The 22,404-nt window shown below is 39.7% G+C and overlaps 1 protein-coding gene across 1 annotated transcript in view; it reads left to right on the forward strand.

Moving 5' to 3' along the window:
* CDH13 (cadherin 13) overlaps nucleotides 1–22,404 on the forward strand; it is a 388,341-nt gene that overhangs the window by 185,147 nt on the left and 180,790 nt on the right. Inside the window, exon 5 of the mRNA XM_083370604.1 lies at nucleotides 17,665–17,817. Coding sequence (XP_083226730.1) covers nucleotides 17,665–17,817 — 153 coding nt within the window. The remainder of the gene's footprint in view (nucleotides 1–17,664; nucleotides 17,818–22,404) is intronic.

A 22,404-nucleotide genomic window follows, 5' to 3' on the forward strand; every position in this document is an offset into this window, starting at 1 on the left:
TATATTCTATTCTATTCTATTCTATTCTATTCTATTCTATTCTATTCTATTCTATTCTATTCTATTCTATTCTAGAATCAATCATAAAATCTATCATAGAACTGGAAGAACCATGGAGATTTTCAAGTCCAACCACCTGCTCAAGGCAAGAGACCTTATGCCATCCCAACTAAGAAGCTGTCCAATCATTTCTGGAAAACCTCCAAAGATGGGAGAGAAGCTGTTCCATTGCCCCATTGATTAATTAAAGTCCAACTAGCTTTCCCCATGCCCCTGGGAAGAAAAATGGCAGACGAATCAGATAAGAGTTGCTTTTGCTTTGTAAGATGTTCAAGATCCTTTTCCACTATTATTTAAGGACTCCAAAAAGTCTTCATGCAGATTGACCATACTCATCATTATTTTCAGCGCCGTTGTAACTTCAAATGGTCACTAAATGAACTGCTGTAATTCAAGGGCTACCTGTATCTTCTTATTTAATGTGCTGATCCACTCCAAAGAGCCAGACAATTATTCCCTCATCACAGGCTTTCAAAAGAACATTTGCTGAAAAGAAAAAGAAAAGAAATGGAAAAAGGAAATATAAATATTGGGAGCTGGACTTTTCCGTTCTCCGAATCGTCATTTAAATTCAACACTCGAAGGGTGATTTTCTATGCGATTTCTTTTTTCTTTCCTTCTTGTTCTGCCTCCTAATAGGGAATTATCCCCTGCCGGTTCCCTAATAAACTTGTTCAGACTTACAGCAAGGTTTTCAAAAGGAAAGTCTTCAATAGGAAAACAGCACATTGTTTAACACCGACACACAAACACACACATACAACCTTCCTGTCTTGCACATGAACAGATTATAAAGCATCTTTTCACAACTTGGACAATTAAAGTCGGCTGCGGTTTATTTAAAATCAAAATAATAAGACTGCATTTAAAAAAAACAGAACTGCGTGTGGTGCATGGAGTCAACTGCTGTTAAACTAGAGCTGTGAATTTGGTTTTTTTTTTAAGTATCACATATCCTGCAGCAACTTCCAGCATTGGGATGAGAGCTTCCATCTTTGTAATTCTTTTCAACCCAGCAGAAGGTTGGAAAGGAACAGTGTGGAGAGGCTCCAGACTCTTATCTCTGTCCATTAGCAAAATAACCCTCTGAAAACGGAACAAAACTGGACCAAATTAGGCATTGGGTAGAAAGAATAGCAAAAGCACTTAGACTTACTTATCTATTGCTTCACGGTGCCTTTACAGCCCTCTCTAAGCAGTTTACAGAGTCAGCATATTGTCCCCAACAATCTGGGTCCTCATTTTACTGACTTTGGAAAGATGGAAGGCTGAGTCAACCTTGAGCCGGTGAGGATCGAACTGCCAAATTGCTGACAGTCGGCAGTCAGCAGAAGTAGCCTGCAGTACTCCATTCTCACCACTGCGCCACCACCAACAAAATAAATAGAAAATTAAGTTTAGTGTTGTCATCTGCCTATCATACAACATACTAAAAGCACTGAAGTGGCTTCTTATGATCTACCGTGCCCAGTTAAAGATGTGGACAGCAATTGAAGGAAGGCCTTAAATGGTTTTATTTATTTATTAAATTTGTTTGCTGCCAATTGGACTGTGAGGTGACAGTGGGCAGCTTACAACATTAAACAACATTTAGATTTGGGACGAGTCCTTAAAAAAAACCACCTCTTTATATCCCACATACTCCAAGAGCTTGGTTAAGCTGTGGAGGCCTTTGTTAGTGTGCAATTGTGGGTCCAGGCCACAGTGTGGGGGAATATAAATTAGTGGTAGCACTTTCTGATTTTAGAATTTTCTGCTGGGGATGGCATATAGTATGCCCCATATCTTCTCAAGGTTTAAACTATAGTTTAAGGCATGCTTGTTCACTTGGGCTTTTCCAACACAACTGTTTCAGAATCAAAACGCTACCTATTAATTATCATTTTAATTAAAATGTTCTGTTTGAAAGGGTGCATAGCAAAAAAACCCTGCACTTTATTGTTTTAATGATTTGTTTTTATGGGTGCTTGTAGTTTCCATAGGTTTATAGGAGAGAGGGAAAAGGGGAGAGAACTCAGAACTGATTTAACTTCTGTTAAACAAGTAGAGAATCTTAATAATTGCAATAGGTCTGATTATTTTAAATCTCAGTTCCCAAAACTGTGGATTGATAACCAGTTCGAGGCAATGATTCTTGATTTTTTTAGGACAAAATGTGATTTGAAAGACGTAAGAGTTATCAGGAATTTTTAAAATGAATTTCATGTGTATATATATATACATACACACACACATACACACACACATATATATACATATATACACATATATACACATACACATACACACACACACATACACATATTTCAGAATCACACACAACTCTGGAGGGTAGTCCAGGAAAAGACACAGCTCCTTTAAGTAGCTACTACATACGCACTGATTCCTATTCCAAATTGCACTTTTTCTTTCAAATCAGTTATCTGCATATCTCTGGTTTCCATATTACTTGAGGATCTAGGAACTTTTTAAACTTCTTTCAATAAGCCCCATAAGCATTTCACGAGAACCATAGAATGGCACAATGATTTTAACTTTTAATAAATGTTAATAAAAGTAGCTAAGAATCTTCATGCTAAGTTCAGGATGCGCTTACTACCTCATTATCATGAGTGTAGCAATGTTGCTAATGCCATTAAATCATTTGTTCTTTTGATTTGCCTGAAGCACTCATATTTCAGAGGGGGAAAAACTAGGCAACAAAGAATGATCCTGGGAAAATAGCTTGCTTCATTAAGCAGCAAAGTTTGATTTAGCCGAATGTTTATCCCCAGAGTCTGTCTGTCAGTGAAATGAGCCACATTCTTGAATTATATATAAAAGAATCTTTGACCTGTTTAAATTGGTTTTGAAATCTGCAGAAACTGGGTTTATGCAATGGATGCTCCTGTAATTTTTAAGGGGGTGGGGCTGACATTGCATGCTTTAATAGACTAATTATGAATAACTTTTGATTGCCCCATGGTGGTATTAATTATCTGTGTGGTCTCTAAGAGTCAAAAATGAGCTAACAGAAACCAATCAAATCAATCAATCTGGCATTTAACTCAATTCCTTCCCATAGAATAATGGAGTTGGAAGGAACCTCAGAGGTATTCTAATATCCAACCTCCTGATCGAAGAAGAGACCCTATATAATCTCAGACAAATGGTTATCCAGTCTCTTTTTGAAAGCCTTCAGTCATGGAGCCCCCACAACTTCTGAGGGCAGGTTATTCCATTAGTTGATTGCTCTCACCATTACGAAATTTCTCCTTGGTCCTAGGTTGCTTCTCTCCTTGGTTAGGTTCCAACTGTTGTTTCTATTTGTCTTGCCTCTTGATGCTTTGGGAAATAGTTTGACTCCCCCTCGTCTTGGTAGGAGCCCCTCAAATATTGGAACAGTGCTATCATGTCCCCCATTCCCCCAATGGCAAAATCCCCGATCCCTCAACATTGCTATCATGGCCCATTTGCTGTTTGGCCCATAGGCATTTAACACATGGCAGGATTGATAGATGGTTAGATGAGAGAGAGAGAGAGAGAGACTATTGTTTAGCTGTTTAGTTGTTTCATGCAATCAATATTAGCAAAATGCAGAACCATTTTTCAAAGGCACAAATTCAAACAACCTATAACACTCTTTGTTTTACAAAAGAATGCATTTTCTTTGACCACAATTTGAATTGATTTTATATCCTTGAGTTTCAATTCAATGTAGTGTCATCATTACATCTCTCTCAAAGGCTGTTTGTCTGAGAAGCCAATATGAACAATGCATCTATGCAAAGAGCCGCAAACATGCCGATGGATGCACACAAGATGAGGATAAAGGGCCATTCTTGAACTAGTTGAGTCAAGGGAATTGTGCTTCATTTATGATTCTGGTGAGAAATGAGATGTCACTCTGATTATTGACGGGTGTTTTGGACAACTACTTACCTGAGCTTCGATAAAAAGCTTATTTTAATGTTCACTTTTCAAGGATTGGCCAATGACAGTTTTCATGTCTCACTGGCTGGATTTCAGCTTCAGTAACTTCTCATCAAATGGCTGAGAGAGGTTGGAGGGATTCAGTCATTCCAAAATCCAGAACTTGTATTGCAGCCTGTGACTTGCTTATTCAGAAGTATGTCCGAATGTGTTTAAAGAGGATTATTTGCAAATGGGTTTCTGTTGGACAGTGGCCTTATTAACTCGACCTATTATGATTCCCAAATACTCTAACATACTTCTTGGTTCAACAAAACATGAAATTAAAATGTGAAACACCTAATCATATTTCGGGTGGAAATTGGTTTAGGATTGCATGTTTTGAGCAAAGACATGTTTTATAACTAGTTTGTAAATGCACAATTTTGTGTATACCCTTTTTTAATAAAGAAGTGGGGCAGTATGAATATGACTGAATAAATGTGCAAATTGAAAAAATTAACTAATCATCACTCATTTCTTGAGTGGGAAAAGAATTTTAACAAGCTTATGGTTCCATTAGAATGCAAGAACATTGGACAACTTTATGATTTTTTTATCTTAAAAAAAGGACACTATGTGCCCTTTGCTGCTGGATAATGTCTTTTCTAAACGCAGATGGGAATACAACTTTGTTAAAGAGGAATGAAGTGAACACTGAAATGCAACAGTCTAAACACTGAAGCATTACTGGGAACTTAAGAGTTCTTCTTGGTTGTATTTTCTGGCATACCATTTCAAGCATTTTGTTGAACACACACACTCACATACATCCCCAAGAAATTAGCTTTGTTAACACCGCAGAGGTTGGAATGCAATCAAATTATGCAACCAGCCAGAGTTGGTTAAGATGAAAGAAAGAAAGAAAGAAAGAAAGAAAGAAAGAAAGAAAGAAAGAAAGAAAGAAAGAAAGAAAGAAAGAAAGAAAGAGACAGATGGATGGAAGGAAGGAAGGAAGGAAGGAAGGAAGGAAGGAAGGAAGGAAGGAAGGAAGGAAGGAAGGAAGGAAGGAAGGAAAGGGATGGACAGATGGAAGGAAGGAAGGAAGGAAAGAAAGAAAAGTATGGACAGATGGATGATAGAAGGAAGGAAGGAAGGAAAAGGATGGACAGATGGATGGAAGGAAGGAAGGAGGTGTATTTGTGTGTGTTTGTGTTTGTGTGTCTGTGTGTGTAAGAGAGTAACATACAGACAGACAGACAGAGGGAGAGGGAGAGAGATGCTTCAAAGAACATCAGAGGCAAAGTATGGAAATTGTACCTATCATCTCTTCTGGATTCCTTCAACCTTGCAACGATGCCTCTGACTATACCCGTTTAACCAATCTGCATTCCTGCATTCAAAAATAGCAAGAGGGGGTGTATTATCAGCCCCTCCCCCTCAAGAAAAAGGAGATGCGAGTTCCAGTTCTTTACAGCAAGGCAGGATATCTGTCAAAACCACTGAAACATATCTTGACTTCTGGTGTCAAATAGTCCATCAGTCCACAATGAGGCTCATTTGCAGAACTCATTAAGAGTTCTTCAGTTAGCCCGGCTGAAAGACATGCAACACCGACGGATCCCTCTTTTGGAATTCTATTTTTGCACTGAGTTTTAATCAGGCAGTTTGCATCAAACAGAGGTGGCAGGGCCGCCACTACGCCGTAAGAAACGGCAAAGATGATTTAAATAAACGCCTTGATCTCTTGGCAGTTCTAGCATGAAGCTGATGGACTTTCAATGAACTTATGTGTCAGTACCAAAGACAAGTTATCCATCAAATATATACAGTATATATATATATATATATATATATATTTCACAGGAAAAAATGAAGCGGTTCTGTGGTCAGTTTAAATTAGGCCTGTAACCTGCCAAGCTAAAAACAGCCATGAACAAATTTTACAAGTAATTTAAAATCATCTTTTGTGAAAGAAAAGAGAGGGGAATCAAAACAGAGAGTTTAATACATGCAAAAACTGTCCTCCGAATTAGTAGATATATCATTTCCAGAGAAGAAATGGAGATTTTTTTTGATTGATTTCAGCAGAGCTGTCCTTACATTATTTCAAAAGCCAGGCTGAGAGAAAGAGGGACTTTGAATTTTGCCTGTGAAGCAAGAGCCAACTCCTTGTAGGAGTTCTTTTTTGTGGAACAGCTTTTGTCTCCGTCCAGAACATCATAGGAAAATCTGAGCTCCCTTGGCTGACCAGAATTGACATGATAATCTAGTTTACTTGTAAAAAGAAGGAGAGACAAAAAAACACACACAAAAGGAAGGATCTTTATTTCTTAGCTGGTGAAGGCAAAGCAGTATGAAAAGATCAGCAGAAGGTTTGAGTCACCTGTTCTACTATTGAGATTCTCCTTAAATTTTGATCAAGCATGTAGGTGTGGGAGACAAATTAAACAAATTCTAGGGACCCTTGTGTTCCACCTTATTCCTTCACGCTCGCTCCCTTCTTTTCCCCTTCCTTTCTTCCTCCCCTCCTCCCTTCTTTTTTCCCTTCAGCTTCTCCTTCCTTCCTTCCTTCCTTCCTTCCTTCCTTCCTTCCTTCCTTCCTTCCTTCCTTCCTTCTTTCCTTCCTTCCTTGCTCCCTTCCTCCCTCTCTCCCTCCCTTCTCCCCCCCATCTCCCTTCCTGACTTATAGGTTTTTTTTTAATACAGCCTTTATGGTCCTTTAAACTTTATATTTATGGTTATCACGCCTCGCTACAAATAATAAAGTGTTAGCTGTTCCTGTATTTCATAAGAGCTTGTCAGAACATGTCATATTTCATTCTGCCAACCAACAAAGCACCCCAAAGAAAGGGGAGGGAGGGAGGGAGGGCTACATTCTTTATCTTTAAAATGCTCCTAATTTCTTGGGGGAGGGGAAATCCTCTGGTCTACCGACATATTCTTCTGCACAAATTTGGACATGCTGGTTGTGGAATTCTGGGAGTTGAAGTCCACATCTCTTGAAGTTGCCAGGTTTGAGCATCAGTGCTGTAGATAAACCTTGAAATTACTCCCTCCAAATCCCTGCGAAAGGTTTTCTGAGGTTGAAAAGATCAGTAAATCTTATTTGTCCCATCATATCAGAAGCTAATGACTCTGAGATTTATTGTGGATATTGAGCTTGTATCCTTGAAGTAAATTGAGAGGGGAAAAAAATATTAAGTAACTGTCCCTTCCCTCAGTGAAAAATTACTGCAAGGCCTCCGATTCAGGTTCACCAGACTTTGCTTAGTTTCAGTAATTCAGAACACCTTGGAAGGAAAGTCAATCATTTAGATCAATAGTGCCTATTTTCCCCCAAGTGATGGGAAGTTCCAAGGAAATGCTCTAACGCATTATATATATATATATATGTTTTCTGAGGTTTTCGCGGGTGTTCGTATGTGGATCTTTGGTTATTCGGGTTTTTCCCCGCGTAGAACTAAAGGTGTAGGGGCGACGTTTCGATGGAATCCCATCCGTCATCATCAGGCTGGTGGCTTCTGCTTCCTTCTTCTGGGAGAAGCATGTGGCTGTTTGTTCCTCTTTTTTAAACTGCCAGAGGGGGTGTGTTCTGTGGGTGGGGGTGTGTTCTGATTGGGTGGGGGACCAAGTGTGTTCTGATTGGGTGGGAGTGTGTTTTGAATGGTGGGTGTGTTCTGATTGGGTGGGGGTGTGTTCTGATTGGGTGGGGGTGTGTTCTGAGAACACACTCAGAACACACCCCCACCCAATCAGAACACACCCACCATTCAAAACACACTCCCACCCAATCAGAACACACTTGGTCCCCCACCCAATCAGAGCACACCTCCACCCACAGAACACACCCCCTCTGGCAGTTTAAAAAAGAGGAACAAACAGCCACATGCTTCTCCCAGAAGAAGGAAGCTAAAGCCACCAGCCTGATGATGACGGATGGGATTCAGTTGAAACGTTGCGCCTACACCTTTAGTTCTACGCGGGGAAAAACCCGAATAACCAAAGATCCACATACAAACACCCGTGAAAAAACAAGTAAGGTACCATGTGTCCGAAACAGCCACCAAAGGTCAAGGATGAAATGAAGGCTTCAACATGCAAATGGATTTTAACCAGCTGGCCAAGAAGGGGTTTATCTTTACAAAAACTGCGTAACTTCTTCAAAAAAAAAAAAGAAGAACTCCATAATTGGACTTTGACAGTATTTCATTCATGTCTTTTAAGTTTTGTATAGTTTTTATCTTTTAAGATTGTAAATGTGAAATGTTAGTACCACTTTATAATGCCTTGGAAAGTTGCATCCGGTTTTGGTTGCCACAATATAAAAAAAGAGGAGACGGTGAGTTCTAGTCCCTCCTTGGGCATAAATGCCAGCTGAATGACTTTGGGCCAATCACCAGAAGGATGTGGGTTCTAGTCCTGCCTTAGTCATGAAAGCTGGCTGGGTGACTTTGGGCCAGTCACTGTCTCCTTAGCCTAACCGACCCCCCAGGGTTATTGTTCTAGGGAAAATAGGAGGAAGAAGAACTATTAACTATATTTGCTGCCTTGAGTTACTTATAAAAGTAATAAAGACATGATTTCTTAAAAAAACACCTCTGTATTCCTGCAGAAATAATTTTCTGGGGTCACATTTTATGCCAGTGGTTGGTAAGGTAGAAACCATAAGATATGTTCCAACCTCAACCTCTCTTGTGCTAATTTCTTATATATTTATCTTTTTTTATTATTATTCTTTCCTTCCTCCCTGATCTTCCTCTGTTGCTTTTTCCAAAGGCTGAAATCAAGATGATTATCTTAAGCAATTTCAGAATTAAGCCTGGGACCACACAAAAAGATTTCATTTAGAGTTGCCAGTTAAGTTGGAGAGTAGGAAATGGAAGCCTTTCAGCCTTACCAATTTTCTCTTGGCTGCATCTAAATCTATCTTGTTATTAAGCAAAGGAAACATTTGATATCATGATTGCCAAATGACAGCATTAGCTCAAATTGGTTTCTTATTATAGGGAGATTTCAAAGCTTGATAGATATCATATAAAACCCCAATTTTGCATAATCAAAAACTTATATTTTGAGACTGCTTATTATTCAGCAGTAAAGGAGATTCCTATTAGCAACTGTAAATAATGGCATTAAAAGGCAACTATTTTTTCCCCCAAACATATCTGTGAAAAGTGCCTTTTAATATTCACTAAAGCCAATTTTATGCAAATGAATTTATTGATTTAATGTTTTTAGCTGGCAAATGTTTATTTAGCGTGTTTTTCTGTGATGTGGTTTTACAGCAGCAAAAAGTAAAATTTATTTATATCCACGGCATTTGGAAAACGAGGAGGAATATGACGTTGAAAGAGGTAAAAAAAATATGGATAATTTAAAGTAGATACAAAATGACTATTATAAATTTGCCACCGTGCTGGGTATTTTCCCAAACAGCGTGTTTTCATTATATTTTGGCACTGGAGTGAAATCTGAGACTTGCAAGATTGATGTCAGCCTCATTCGGGTAGACTAGACCAGGAAATAAACTCCGTAGGAAAGCTTAAATGACTTTTATTGAGATTTTATTGAGATAATCTGATTACGAAATGCATCCACCCCCTTATACCTCTGTGATTTAGGAAGGTATCACTCTGAGTCTCTTCCAAACACAAATAGTCCTCAATTTACAGCATTTCATTTAGTGACCCTTCAACAGTAGCACTGAAAAAAGTGACTTATGACCATTTTTCACACTTACGACCGTTGCAGATTCCCAGGCTCACATGATCAAAATGTGGGCATTGGGCAAATGGCTCATATTTATGATGGTTGCAGTGTCCCAGGATCACAGGATCCCCTTTTGCAGCCTTCCGACAAGCAAAGTCAATGGGGAAGCCGGATTCGCTTAACAACTGTGTTACTAATTTAACAACTGCAGAAATTCACTTAACAACTGTGGCAAGAAAGGTTAAAATCTACCCATCTTTAAGTCACCAAGGTTGAAAAAACACTAGTATAGGGTCTCCTGCATGAGCAGGGGGCTGGACTAGAAGACCTCTAAAGTGCCTCCCAACTCTGTTATTCTGACCTCCTGTAGACCCAAGCAGATGATTAACAAATCCTTTTAAGTGTTAAAGAATGAGCTACTAAAATGTTTCAGGTGTTAAACTGCTCCAGAGGAATAGCCTGGCACTCTTGATTGCAATGTCTCCATCCCCAATTGGTAACCCTCTAGATAAATTACTACTATGGAGAGAAACAATTAACTGAAAACTCTTCCTTCTTGACCTTGTGAGTAGGAGCCATGGGTTTGATTCCTAATGGAACTAATGACTGAAGAAAATCTGTAATTAGATCTGCAGACTGTATGCTGCATAGACAAATGCTCAAGGAATTGTCTTTATGTAAAAAGCATGTAGAAGTTGATATAATTCACCACCAGGATGGCCTTGGAGAAACGGCAGATAATAGCCCCCACCGGAAGCCGTTTTTTTTTCAGCGGCAAGAGGTGTATCGTGGATGGTTTCCCCTTTGTAAAAAAGAAGGTTGGAAATGAGTCCAACTGTTAGAGAAACTATGATGATCCATAGTGTTGGTGATTAATGTTTTGATCATTTATGGATCATCTAAAGCAGGGATAGGCAACCTGGGCTCTTTTGTGACTCATGGACTTCAATTCCCAGAATTCCTGAGCCAGCCATGCTGGCTCAGGAATTCTGGGAATTGAAGTCCACGAGGCATAAAAGAGCCACGGTTGCCTAATCTAAAGGACTTGAGGTGATGTGAGGTGGAGTGGTGTCCTCGTTTCATAATGTCTGCCATGCTTGGAAATACAAGAACGGGAATTTACAGAGCCGTAAGCCTGTCAGTCAACTGCAACAAAAGCAATTTGTCATCTCCTTTGTTTAGGGTGCTGCAGAAATATTTGGCGTACAGTTGGGAATGTTAAAGCAGAGTTATGCATGTTTACATCTTTAAATTCATGTTCCTTTTTGATTATTCTACTTCAAAGATTTTCTCTGGGTCTAGCCTCCAGGCACCAGGGATTTAGTACTTGCTCAATTAGTGGTTTTTTTTAAAAAAGAAAACTTTTTTTAAAAACTTTGTATAGCTTATTTTAACTGCGTTAGTCAGGATGGATGCTTCTCTGAGACACACACACACAGAGAGAGGGTGGGGGAAAAGTGAGCAAGGTAATTTCCTTTATTTCGATGTAATAAAAAATGCACTAAACACTGTTAGAAATGAAGGATGGAGTGGGTGTTGCAGAAACCATGATTTCTTTTTGAAATCTGCATTTGTAAGAAGCAGAAATTATAATTCAGCATGGCTTGGCCACCTTGGAGGGAGGGAAGGAAGAAGAAAGGAAGGAAGGAAGGAAGGAAGGAAGGAAGGAAGGAAGGAAGGAAGGAAGGAAGGAAGGAAGGAAGGAAGGAAAATAAAAGGGGGAAAGGGAAGGAAGGAAGGAAGGAAGGAAGGAAGGAAGGAAGGAAGGAAGGAAGGAAGGAAGGAAGGAAGGAAGGAAGCTATGCTACACCTTTTCTGAAGGAGGGATAGATAGATAAATACATAGATTGACCATCCAAGAGCAAAGCACCTAGGACAGATAATAGAACAACAAACTGACAATATTCTGATATTATTTCATTAATCTCTGCTGAATTTTACAAACTATAAAAGAAAACTGCTGACGAAATGGATGTATTCCTTTTAGAGAGGAAATAAGTAAAATCCATTTGAGCACCCTGAGAATTTTATTATGGAAGCTCTGAGGCAAAAGCAGATGTCTGCCTGCCACTGACAAAACAAAACAACATGGATAGTAGCTTTAATAGCTCCAGCGCCGGAAGAAACAATAACGACAACAATCTATTGCTGCATGTACCAACATGGCCCATTTGGACCAGTGTGCAGGTACTCCTTGAGCTACTTCAGTCATTTGCTTAGTAATCCTTCAAAGTTACTACGGCAGAGAAAAAAGCAGCTTAAGACCATTTTTCATACTTAGGAGCGTTATTTCCATCCCCGTGGTCACATGGTCAAAATTCAGCCACTTGGCAACTGACTCCTATTTATGACGGTCGCAGTGTCCCCAGGATCATGTTGACCCCCTTTTGCGACCTTCTGACAAAGCAAAGTCAATGGGGGAAGCCAGATTTACTTAACAACCAGGTTATTAACTTAACAGGGATTCACTTAACAGCCGTGGCAAGAAAGCTCGTAACGTGGGTCAAAATTCACTTCGCAACTGCCTCGCTTAGTGACAGAAATGTTAGTCTCAGTTGTGGTCGTACGTCGAGGACTACCTGTGTGGAAATCAGGTGAACCTGGAAGTAAAAGAAGAAGTTGAGGATAACTCCACAGGGGTGGAGCTGCCACAACGTGATTACGCAGAGAATCAATTAGATCAGGGGTCTTCAAACTTGGCCCTTTTATGACTTGTGGACTTCAACTCCCAGAATTCCTCAGCCAGCTTTGCTGGCTGAGGAATTCTGGGAGTTGAAGTCCACAAGTCATAAAAGGGCCAAGTTTGAAGAGCCCTGAATTAGATTGTTGGGTCAACGGCTAAACCTTCCCTCAACTGTCTATTTTTATGGTAATACGCAGGCTTCCTCTGCCATTCGACAGGCTGCAATGGATTTCAGGGGACTAATAACAGGCCTCAAATTGTCAATTATTTTGCTTATTGTCCCTGTGGTGGCTTCATTTGGATTCCCTGCCTGAGGCACCAACATGACCTGGTCTGCCTCTGCTGGATTACAGAGTTCAAGAACCTGTTGGAAGCCTCCTTGGCAAATACATGCATACATACATACATACATAACATACATACATACATACATACCTAAAGGAGCTGCTTTGCCCAGCAGATATTCCATTTATTTTATTTTTTTAATTATTCCTCATTTAAAAGAGTAAAATTAGAACAGCCTCTTCAGTCACATACATCTCCCAATTAAAACTGACCCTTGGGGATGTGACACCGAACATAAGCTGCGGAGGGGAAAAAAATCTAATTAAATTTGAAGAAGGAAATATACAAAAAAAAAAAAGAAGAAGAAGAAGTTGGAAGAACCAGAGTTACACTTTTCGTTGCCGGGTTAAACTTTCCTTACTTAACTCTGTTTGTACAACTTTTTCTACTTGTCAACGTAAAAGAGAAGCATTTATTTATTTATTAAACCTGCAAGTGCATCAGGAAAATATTTAGAGTTGGTTCAAAGCAAGCAATAAGAAAAATGTCAACGAGAACTTTTCGCTGCTCTGTTTGTTGTTGTTGTTGTTGTTGTTGTTGTTGTTGTTGTTGTTGTTGTTTTAGTGATCCAGTATCTTTGGGCTTCTAAGAATAGTTGTTAATTAAAGAGGAAGATAGCCTAAGCTTCTGTGAATATTTGGCTTGCCCAAACAAGAAGGAAACAGGTTGTGAGAACAAGGAAGGAAATATGTGTCCAACTTCAGTGTTTCCAGGAGTCGCTCCTTCGCATCTGAAGATAGGAAAGATGTGATGAAGCTCTCCCTTTCCAGCTGAGAATCTTAGATATATGAAGTCTATAGTGACTGTCTTGAAACGTAATGGTTGGATACTAATGATAAAAAGAAAGAAGAGAAAGAGAGAGTGAGAGAGAAGGAGGAGGAGGAGGCCTACAGAAGAGTGGATTTTACAAAGCTGTGGAGGTAAAATTAGTTAAGGATTTTACAAAGCTGTGGAGGTAGAGGCTTTAAGAGTATGGTGTCTATTGTAGAGAAACCCTATTTATCTCATCCATGTCCTACTAACTTCAAGTCAAGGAAGAAGAAGATGATTCTTCACAGGTCTTCTTCAACGTATGATCTGATTTAATTGAGAATGGCCACCCTGTGTAGGCTTGGTATTCAGTGCATCAACTTCTCGGGGAGTGTTAAGCTGCAGTGGAACTCATCAATAATCTGGGTGCCCTGTTGTGGACCACAAATAGAGCACATTGCAGTAATCCAATCAAAACATTGGTTACCAATGCCTTCATCCATAACTCAAAACCAGCAAAATTCAGCCAAGACACCTCCAGGATACAATCTCTACTTGCTGATCAAGCAGTAACTGTGATGCCTGCTGTGGCTTCAGACGAAGCTGAATCCCAACTAAGATGGCCATCACTGTGTGATTCCCTTGCGCTGAACAGAAAGAGTCTCTTCTAAGACGGTGACTCCATCTTCACCGATTTTGGACCAACATACATTGAAAAATAATTAAGTAATTAATTTTTTTGGGGGGGGGACTTTTAATTATTTAAAGGGAGCCTAATTAGTTAAGGATGTGATGTTTGCCAACTTAATTTGATTCTATCTGAAAACGTTAACCTTTTCTTGAATAATAGGGGGGATAGTGATAATAACCATAGTTTTATTCATCTATTGTCCTTTCTTGTAAAAAAAAATCCCAAGGTGATGAAGAAAGAAATTAAAATAAAACATGACTGAAAAGCAATTAAAAACATCCTATATAAAACATGATCCACTTGCACAAACCAAGGAACTAAGGAACAATAATCCAATAGATAAACAGAATACTCATAATGGTGGAGAAGGAGAATTGGTCATACTTAGGAAAGAAAATACAAGTCCCTGGAACCACTGGTGTAATTTTTAGAAGATGGAAGATAGAATCATATGGCTGGAAGGGACCTCAAAGATCTTCTAGTGCAACCCCCTGCTCAAGACAGGAACCTTGTACCATCCCGGTCAAATGGTTAACCAGTCTATTTTTGAAACCCTCCAGTGATGGCGCACTCACAATTCCAGGAGGCAAGCTATTCCACTGATGAATTTTTCTTACTATCAGAAAATTTCTCCCTAGTTCTAGGATCTCTCTTTAACAAACTTGCGCCTTCTACTTCTTGTCTGGCCAACATGCCTACTTAGAAGCAAGGTTGAGGTCAAGGTTTACATGTAGAAGGAAAGTCCATAAAGTGTTACCAAAGTTATATGGTAGTCTTAAGCATGATGACTGAAGGCCCTACTAAGTCCTTCCAAGGGCAACCTTCCAGGTACAGTAATAAGAAGGGTAAAAAGAAATGCCTCTGGGGTTGCCCATTGCCCATTGCCATTTTCCAGCAGAAATATGAAATCTAATTTCTGCAAAGAGCCTATCCATTTTTGCAGCTGTACATGTTTAATGCAAGCACTGAAGCACAGGTCCTTTGAACTGCTATTGCCATAACCTCTGCATTCTAATTAGAAAGCGTCTACATTTATCTCCCTTCTGCCAGCCCCTAGCTCCCTCTCGTGGCTAATTAAACGAAGCCTCTCCTTTCCCGGGTGTTCCTTCTCTGTAATGATCCACACCATCATTTATGGCTTCCAGCAATAGGTGCGAAGTCACTAACACCAGCTTGGATGGGCAGAGTGAACTCTTGACTCTTTCCTTTGGATGAGAAGCACGTTCTGTGAGCAAGTTAATTTGTCATGCAGGTTTCGCTCCAAACCTGCATCGAAGAGGATGGTTAATTTGTTTTGCAGGTGTTGAAGGGGAAAGGAAAAAATTGGCAAGGAGCAAAATTGCTCTAGCAGAGGGGATATATTTTGCTGGGTTTGAAAAAGGGCCGTCAGTAAAATCTGCTTTCTTTGTATGCCAAAACTTGGTTTGCGAATAGTTTTGCTGCGGCGCTTGTCCTATGAACCTCGCACGGGCCTCTTGTCTTGGAGAATTGCCCAATAGCGATTGACCAATCTGTACAGAGCTTCAGTCACTGAATTTAGAGAGGATTCATAGACCATGGTTTCCAATTGGGTAGAAGCAATGTGGGAAGTAGAAACTGGCTAGCAACCAAAAGGTAGAGTGTTCTTATCAGTCAACTAGCCGTATATGATAGATTATTGTAGACAGAGAAAAGTCTCCAGTCATATCCAATTCTAGGGGAGCGGTGGTCATCTCTGTTTCTTAACCAAGGAAGCCAATGTCATCTGAAGACATTTCTCTGGCCATGTGGCCAGCATGACTATATGCCAAGATGCACAGAATGCTGTTAATTTCCCACCAAAGTGGTACTTATTTATCTACTTGCATTTGCTTGCTTTCAAACTACTAGGTGGGCAAGAACGGGAGCTCAACCAGTGTGCTTTGCTGGGATCTCGAACCTGGGCTGTTAACTTTCCAGCCAACAAGCCCAACATCTTAATTATTAATTAAAATCATTCCTCAACCTGGTCTGATTCACTGCAGATTTCTGAATCCGTTTGGAAAGGGGTGAAAGAATCTTGCATATAAGTACTTGAATTAGTTCAAAGGCATCCAATTTGATTTGACAATTCAGTTCAGCTTCCTGATTCAGTCTGGAAACTCTGTTCAGTTCAGAATTTCTGGCAAATTGCCTTTGAATTGAATCTCTGAAAGGCAGTTCTAGCTTGTGACAGGTAAATAAAATGTAGGAAAAATGACTTATACCTATAATGAGACACAGACATTATATAGATTAATTGCTTAACATTTTCTGTCTGATAAGAAACCTTAGTCTCGGTTTAATCCTTGTGAAACTGTGTTAAGCCTCTTAATATATTGCTTCTCTGCTATTTCATGATGTAATTCCTTCTTTTGCAGATAACTATGCTGAAATCATGTTAGTACTGAATTTCTATTTATACTTAACGGTAGAATTGTGTGGATGAGAGAGGGGTGGGAGGAAAAGTATGCAGGTTGCTGAGAACCTGGGAGAAAGGTAGGAAGTAATTTTTATAATTATATCCTCAAACGATGAGTTACTTAAAGAAAAAAGATGGCACATTTCAAAAACCTGCCACCCTGCTTCATTTTAACAGAGCTAGCATACTTTTAAAAACGAAAGACTTTTATTTCACAGCTGTGAGCTAAGGAACTGTAGTTTGTTGTGATATTAAGTACAGGTAGCCCTTGACTTCATTTAGTGGCCGTTTGAACTTGCAAAAGGATTGGAAAAAGTGAATTATGACCATTTTTCACACTTGCGACCATAGCAGCATTCCTGTGGTCACGTGATAAAAATTCAGACCCTTGGCAAGTGACTCATATTTATGATGGCCGCAGTGTCCTGGGGTCACCTGGTCACCTTTTGCAGTCTCCCGACGAGCAGATCAATGGTATTAGGCTGTTGGCATATTGGAAGATCTGCAAGAAATTATCTTTGCCTGCAAGAAGGAAGTGGTGGGACCATAAAGACAGAGAATGTACAGGCAGTCCTCAACTTACGAAAGTTCATTTAGTGACTGTTCAAAGTTACAACGGCACTGAAAAAGTGACCTATGACTGTTTTTCACACTTACGACCTTTTGCAGCATCCCTGCGGTGACCTGATCAACATTCAGATGCTTGGCGACTGGCGTGTATTTATGACAGTTGCCGTGTCCCAGGTTTTTGTGATCCCCTTTTGCGACCTTCTAACAAGCGAAGTCAATGGGGAAGCCGGATTCACTTAACAACCATGTTACTATCTTAATGACTGCAGAGACTCCCTTAACAATTGCATCAAGAAAGGTTGTATAAAGGGTGCAAAACTCTCTCGACAATGGAAATTTTGACCTCAACCATGGCTGTAAATCAAGGACTATCTGCACTGGGGATTGAACAACCACCGATTGTTCAAAGTGACAACAGTGCTAACAAGGGGGAATTTAAGATGGGTCCTTGTAATTGTGATCATTCCAGCATCCCTGGGTTCCCGTGATTGTGATTCTCATGCTTGGCTTGCAATTACAATTGTTTGTTGTTCCCTTTCACAGGTGGTAGACAATGACCGGCCCGAGGGTTCAAAGTTCCGAATTTTGGGGAAAGGAGTAGAACAGGAGCCAAAGGGATTTTTCAAAATCATTGAGGGCACGGGAGAAGTCTTCGTAACACAACAACTTGACAGAGAAGCCATTGCTACATACGAGGTAAGTAATCCTGGTTTGTGTTTATTTTATTGATTGATTGATCAAATTTATAGATGTCCCCCCTCCCTCCTCTCTCCTTCCAGTCTTTTTTGTTGCATTAATGAGCCATCTGTGTTACCATGGTAATCCTGATACCCTGGTCTTCCAATATACTGGTCTATTGTAATATGTTGGACAAAGTTGAGATAGGAAATACATAATATTGAATGTGATGAGGACTAAACTCAGCAAATCTTAAATCCCTTTTCTTCTCTTGACACCTGTCAAGTTTTGGAATTGAGTTGTGACTTCTACCAGCTCAAGGGAGGCTTTGCTGAAGTGTAGACTCTTTGTCAAAGTCTACACTTCAGAAATAGGTGGGACCATGGCAGTTTTCAGAATGGGATTCACAGTTCAGAGTGATGAATTAGATATCTGAAGCATCTTATTCAAGATTCTCAGAATGCAGTGAAAGGGTACAAGGTCTTGGTCTCAGCCCCGATAGAAAGCTCTGCTTGTGTTCTTCTGTGCTTCTGGTCTATGAATGTGGAAGAATCTAATGCTTGGAGAAGCAGAATGAGAATAAAAATGGAGTTGCAGTAACAAAACTCATTTTAATGTTGGCTCTGGACCCACCCGCCATTTTTTCAGATTTACTGTTAGCAGATTAGGAAGAAATCAATTATACAGGGAAGACATATGCAATGGTTATGGATTGTTGCATTGGGCGGGGTGGGTGGGTGGGTTAGATCATTGTTTTTCAAACTCGGAAACATTTAAGATGTATGGATTTCCGTTCCCAGAATTCTTCAGCCAAGGAATTGTCCATGGGGACAATGAGGATATAATTTCTTGTTGATTTGAAACATTGCCATTAGACACTCTGGATCGAAGCAAAAGTAGAAGAAACTACTTCACGTACATCTAATATGAATCAAAATTTGCAAGTAACAAATGACTGCCACTAGATTAATTCCTAAAAAGCCATGACATTGACACAGATTAGACTTACCAAGGAGAGAAGCAACCTAGAACTAAGGAGAAATTTCATAACGGTGAGAAAAATTAATCAGTGGAACAACCTGCCTCCAGATGTTGCAGGTGCTCCATCACTGAAAACTTTCAAAAAGAGACTGGACAGCCATTTGTCTGAAATGATATAGGGTCTCCTGCTCAAGCAGATGGTTGGACTTGGAGACCGCTGAGGTCCTTTCCAACTCTATCATTCTATGTTCTGTGTTGTACCATAATCGATATAGCATGAGGTGAATGGCTACCTAACTTTTATTTAACTAGAGAACAGGAAATAACAGGTGTTTGGCATTTCTTATTCCCAATTCTGTCTCTGCAGCCTCTGCTGCTTTCATGAGGTAGCAACTACTACACAGCAACAGCCCTTTCTCATGCTAAATCAAAGCATTTGCTTTTCTTCCTTCCAGATTTGCAAACCACGTTAAAAAGGCACCATGTTAGATGAAGCAGAAAATAAATGCAAATGCATGTTGTCATTGCTGCACATTCCTTCTGTGTGGTCCGTCATATAATTCTGCACACAGCAGGTTGGTTGGAGCCCCATTGAGAAAAACACAATCACAAAGTTTAGCACAAAGAGAACACATAACTTGATTAGTCAGTTTTTTTTTGGAAAAACTGGGAGCTGCAATCCCTGGAGATTTTCCTTTTTTTCTGGTTTCAAATACTGACTGACCCATGGTTCCTATGGTAGTTGATAGTTTATTCGTGGTCAGAGAAATAACAGTCAATGCATGCAAAGGAAAATAGAGTTCCTGACAGACACTTGCCTGTCTGCTTTGTTTTAACAGGAACACACAAGAAAAATAGTCCAAAATCAGTCCAAGTTTCCAAAAGCTGGGTCATGGTTATCTGACAGTCCAGAATTTCCTGAGTGTGATCCACACAAATGTCATGCAAGAGCTGGAGATCAATCCAAAACCTTTAGAACATTTTTGTTCTGATCTCCTCCCTACTTGCCAGATGTGGGGACTGGGAGACCTTACACCATTCTCATCTGACAACTCCAGTTGCTTAGGTGCTGCTGTTGTCTGATCAGCCTCACGTAATTCTTGGCTTTGTGACTTCTGAGTCTGACATGCCACAGATCCTGCTGAAGCAGCTTCTCCCTATTCACGGGCAAGAGTCGCAGATTCTCTATGGAAAGGTATCACTATTTTCTGAATTGTCTGGTCCATGAAATAGAAAAGTTATACTAGGCAGAAGTTTAAATGATAAATGTGCCATGTAGTTCCACTTAAACTCTACTAACTGAAAAGATGAGCCCAACTCTTTCAAAAAGTAACCACAGTGCAGGAATATTGGTAGGACTATTCTTTCCTCTCTGTAAGTTTTACTGGCATAATGATCTGGAGCAAGGAGCCATTAATCTAAGTGAATGGAAAAGCTCTAAGCCCTTCTATATAGGGAACGCAATCCGTTTCTGTGTGGCAGTACCCTCTCTTGAACAGGACCATGACTCCTGTCCAAGAACCACTAGCAGTTTCTAAGAGGGTGATTTGATCATTGCAAACATAGCACAAATGTCCCTTGTGTTGATCATTAATTAGAAGTGCATTTATTTCGGTCAGTGTAGACGAAGGTGAGCCTGAGGGTGGAGTCAAGAGGGTAATCAGCTTGGAGTCATTACATTCCCACAAATGGTCTAAGTCTGTCACTGCGTTTTTTTCAGTTTTGCCAGCTTTGTTCATTTCTGTCTGTACATTTTCCCCTGCTCTCTGCACCTGTGTTACTATCTTATCATGTAACCATAGTGAATGTCACATGTTCAGCCATGTTATGGTTTTACTCTGTTTTGTCCTACTAAGTGCGCATGTCTAGACAAAAGTTTTCTCATTTTTACTTTGTCTTCTGCCTGATGAGAAGATGTAGTCAGTTTAGGAGCTTATCTTTTGCTTTCCAATTAAAGTTTTATATACAGTAGAATATGCCTTGGTTTTGTTTATTTTTACCTGATGTTTACCATGTGGTGTATGAACCACGGTCCATCGCCCTCTGATAGGGAAGCATTTATTAATTTCCCTGACAAAGTCAGACATGTCAAACTCAAGATGTCACATGACGTCGCACAACGTATCGGCACAGTGTTGCCATTGCTGGCAATGAGGTGGGTGTGGCTTCCAGATGATGCATCCTGCCCACAGGCCAGCAATTTGACACCCCCGGTCTAAGTGCAATCACTCTTAAATTCAGTCGACCAGTGTAGTGCTGAATGTCAGTTGACTTAGATAGATTCTTGTGTATAGGCATGAGCAATAAATCAGCTTAACCAGAATGTAACACATGCTCCTGGTTCTTCATGCCTGACAGTCCATCGAAAAATCTAATTCACAATGATACTTCAATCTCAAAAATAAATAAATAAATAAAATAAGCACAAGAGAAGTCCCTCTGGTTTAACACATGTTTTAAAACAAAAGCCAACAGTTTGATCAGCTGCTTCGATGGAGAAAAAAGTCATTTTCTGCGTGTGAATGAATGCACATTAGGAAACAGATCGATGTGGTATGGTCAGTCCCACTGACATCTCATCTGCGGCACCAATTCAGTTCAGTGCTTCATTTAAAGGTGGCTTCTTTGATCCATGTTCCATCCAGCCCAGAGGCCCTTTTAAAGCTCTGCATAGCTCTATTATTTATGAACTCATATTTACGAAGATACAAACCTTGCTCAAGGCAAGCCGTTGCTGTACCTTGTCCAGTATAATTGGAAGAAATTCCTTTGCCTCTTAGAGAGAAAGTAGAGCATCTTTCTAATTGAAAGTGGTGGTGATATTTACCACCGAAGTTTTAGTGAATATAACACAAGAGTGAGTTAGCAGCTTCCTATTAATCCGCATTTATTACACTACTCTGCGGATACTCTTAAGCTGAAGGAGAGAAAAAAAAGATAAACTCACAACAAAGGTCATTGCAATTTAAAAATAACACAGGGAAGGAACTCCTATTAATGAAGATAATTAATCTCCCTCTTTTCTGCTAGATGACATGGATTTTCATACATTTGGTAATTTATGAATTACCCTGCTCATCTCGGTAAACAACCTGAAAATTTATTCCATAAATGGTAATAATAAATTCAACTGTATGGATGGGAGGTATTAATACATTAAGCACCTGGCATTTGTGACAGATAATTTATAGTTAACTATCAAGTTCCAAAGTCATTTCATTTCTTAAAATTGAAAATGTCTTTTCGCTTCACAGAGGATGCTTAGCTAAATTCAGAGTCGACAAAACCCCTTGATTACTGTAAAGTTTTTTTGCTTTGTTTTTTGGCACTGTAATGTGAAAAAAATATGGAAAAATAAAGCCATTTTAAGAAGAGTTGTTATTTTCAGTGGATACTGAAAGAGAAATCTGGTTTCAAGGAGTTAATTCATTTTTTTTGTTTGGACTTGAATGAATGAAAGGCTCAGGTAGAAAGAGATGAAATGTTACATGAGTCCAGAAATAAGATTCCTTGTTTACCCAGAAATGCAGTCCTTTTGTGACACATCAGTGGTGCTTCTAATTTAGCATCTTATCCCTTGCAGTGGACTGCCAGAGCAAGAAGCCCACAAGGAGGGTTGAGGAC

This window comes from Vipera ursinii (genome assembly GCF_947247035.1).
Source record: "Vipera ursinii genome assembly, chromosome: 10".
NCBI lineage: Eukaryota > Metazoa > Chordata > Lepidosauria > Squamata > Viperidae > Vipera > Vipera ursinii.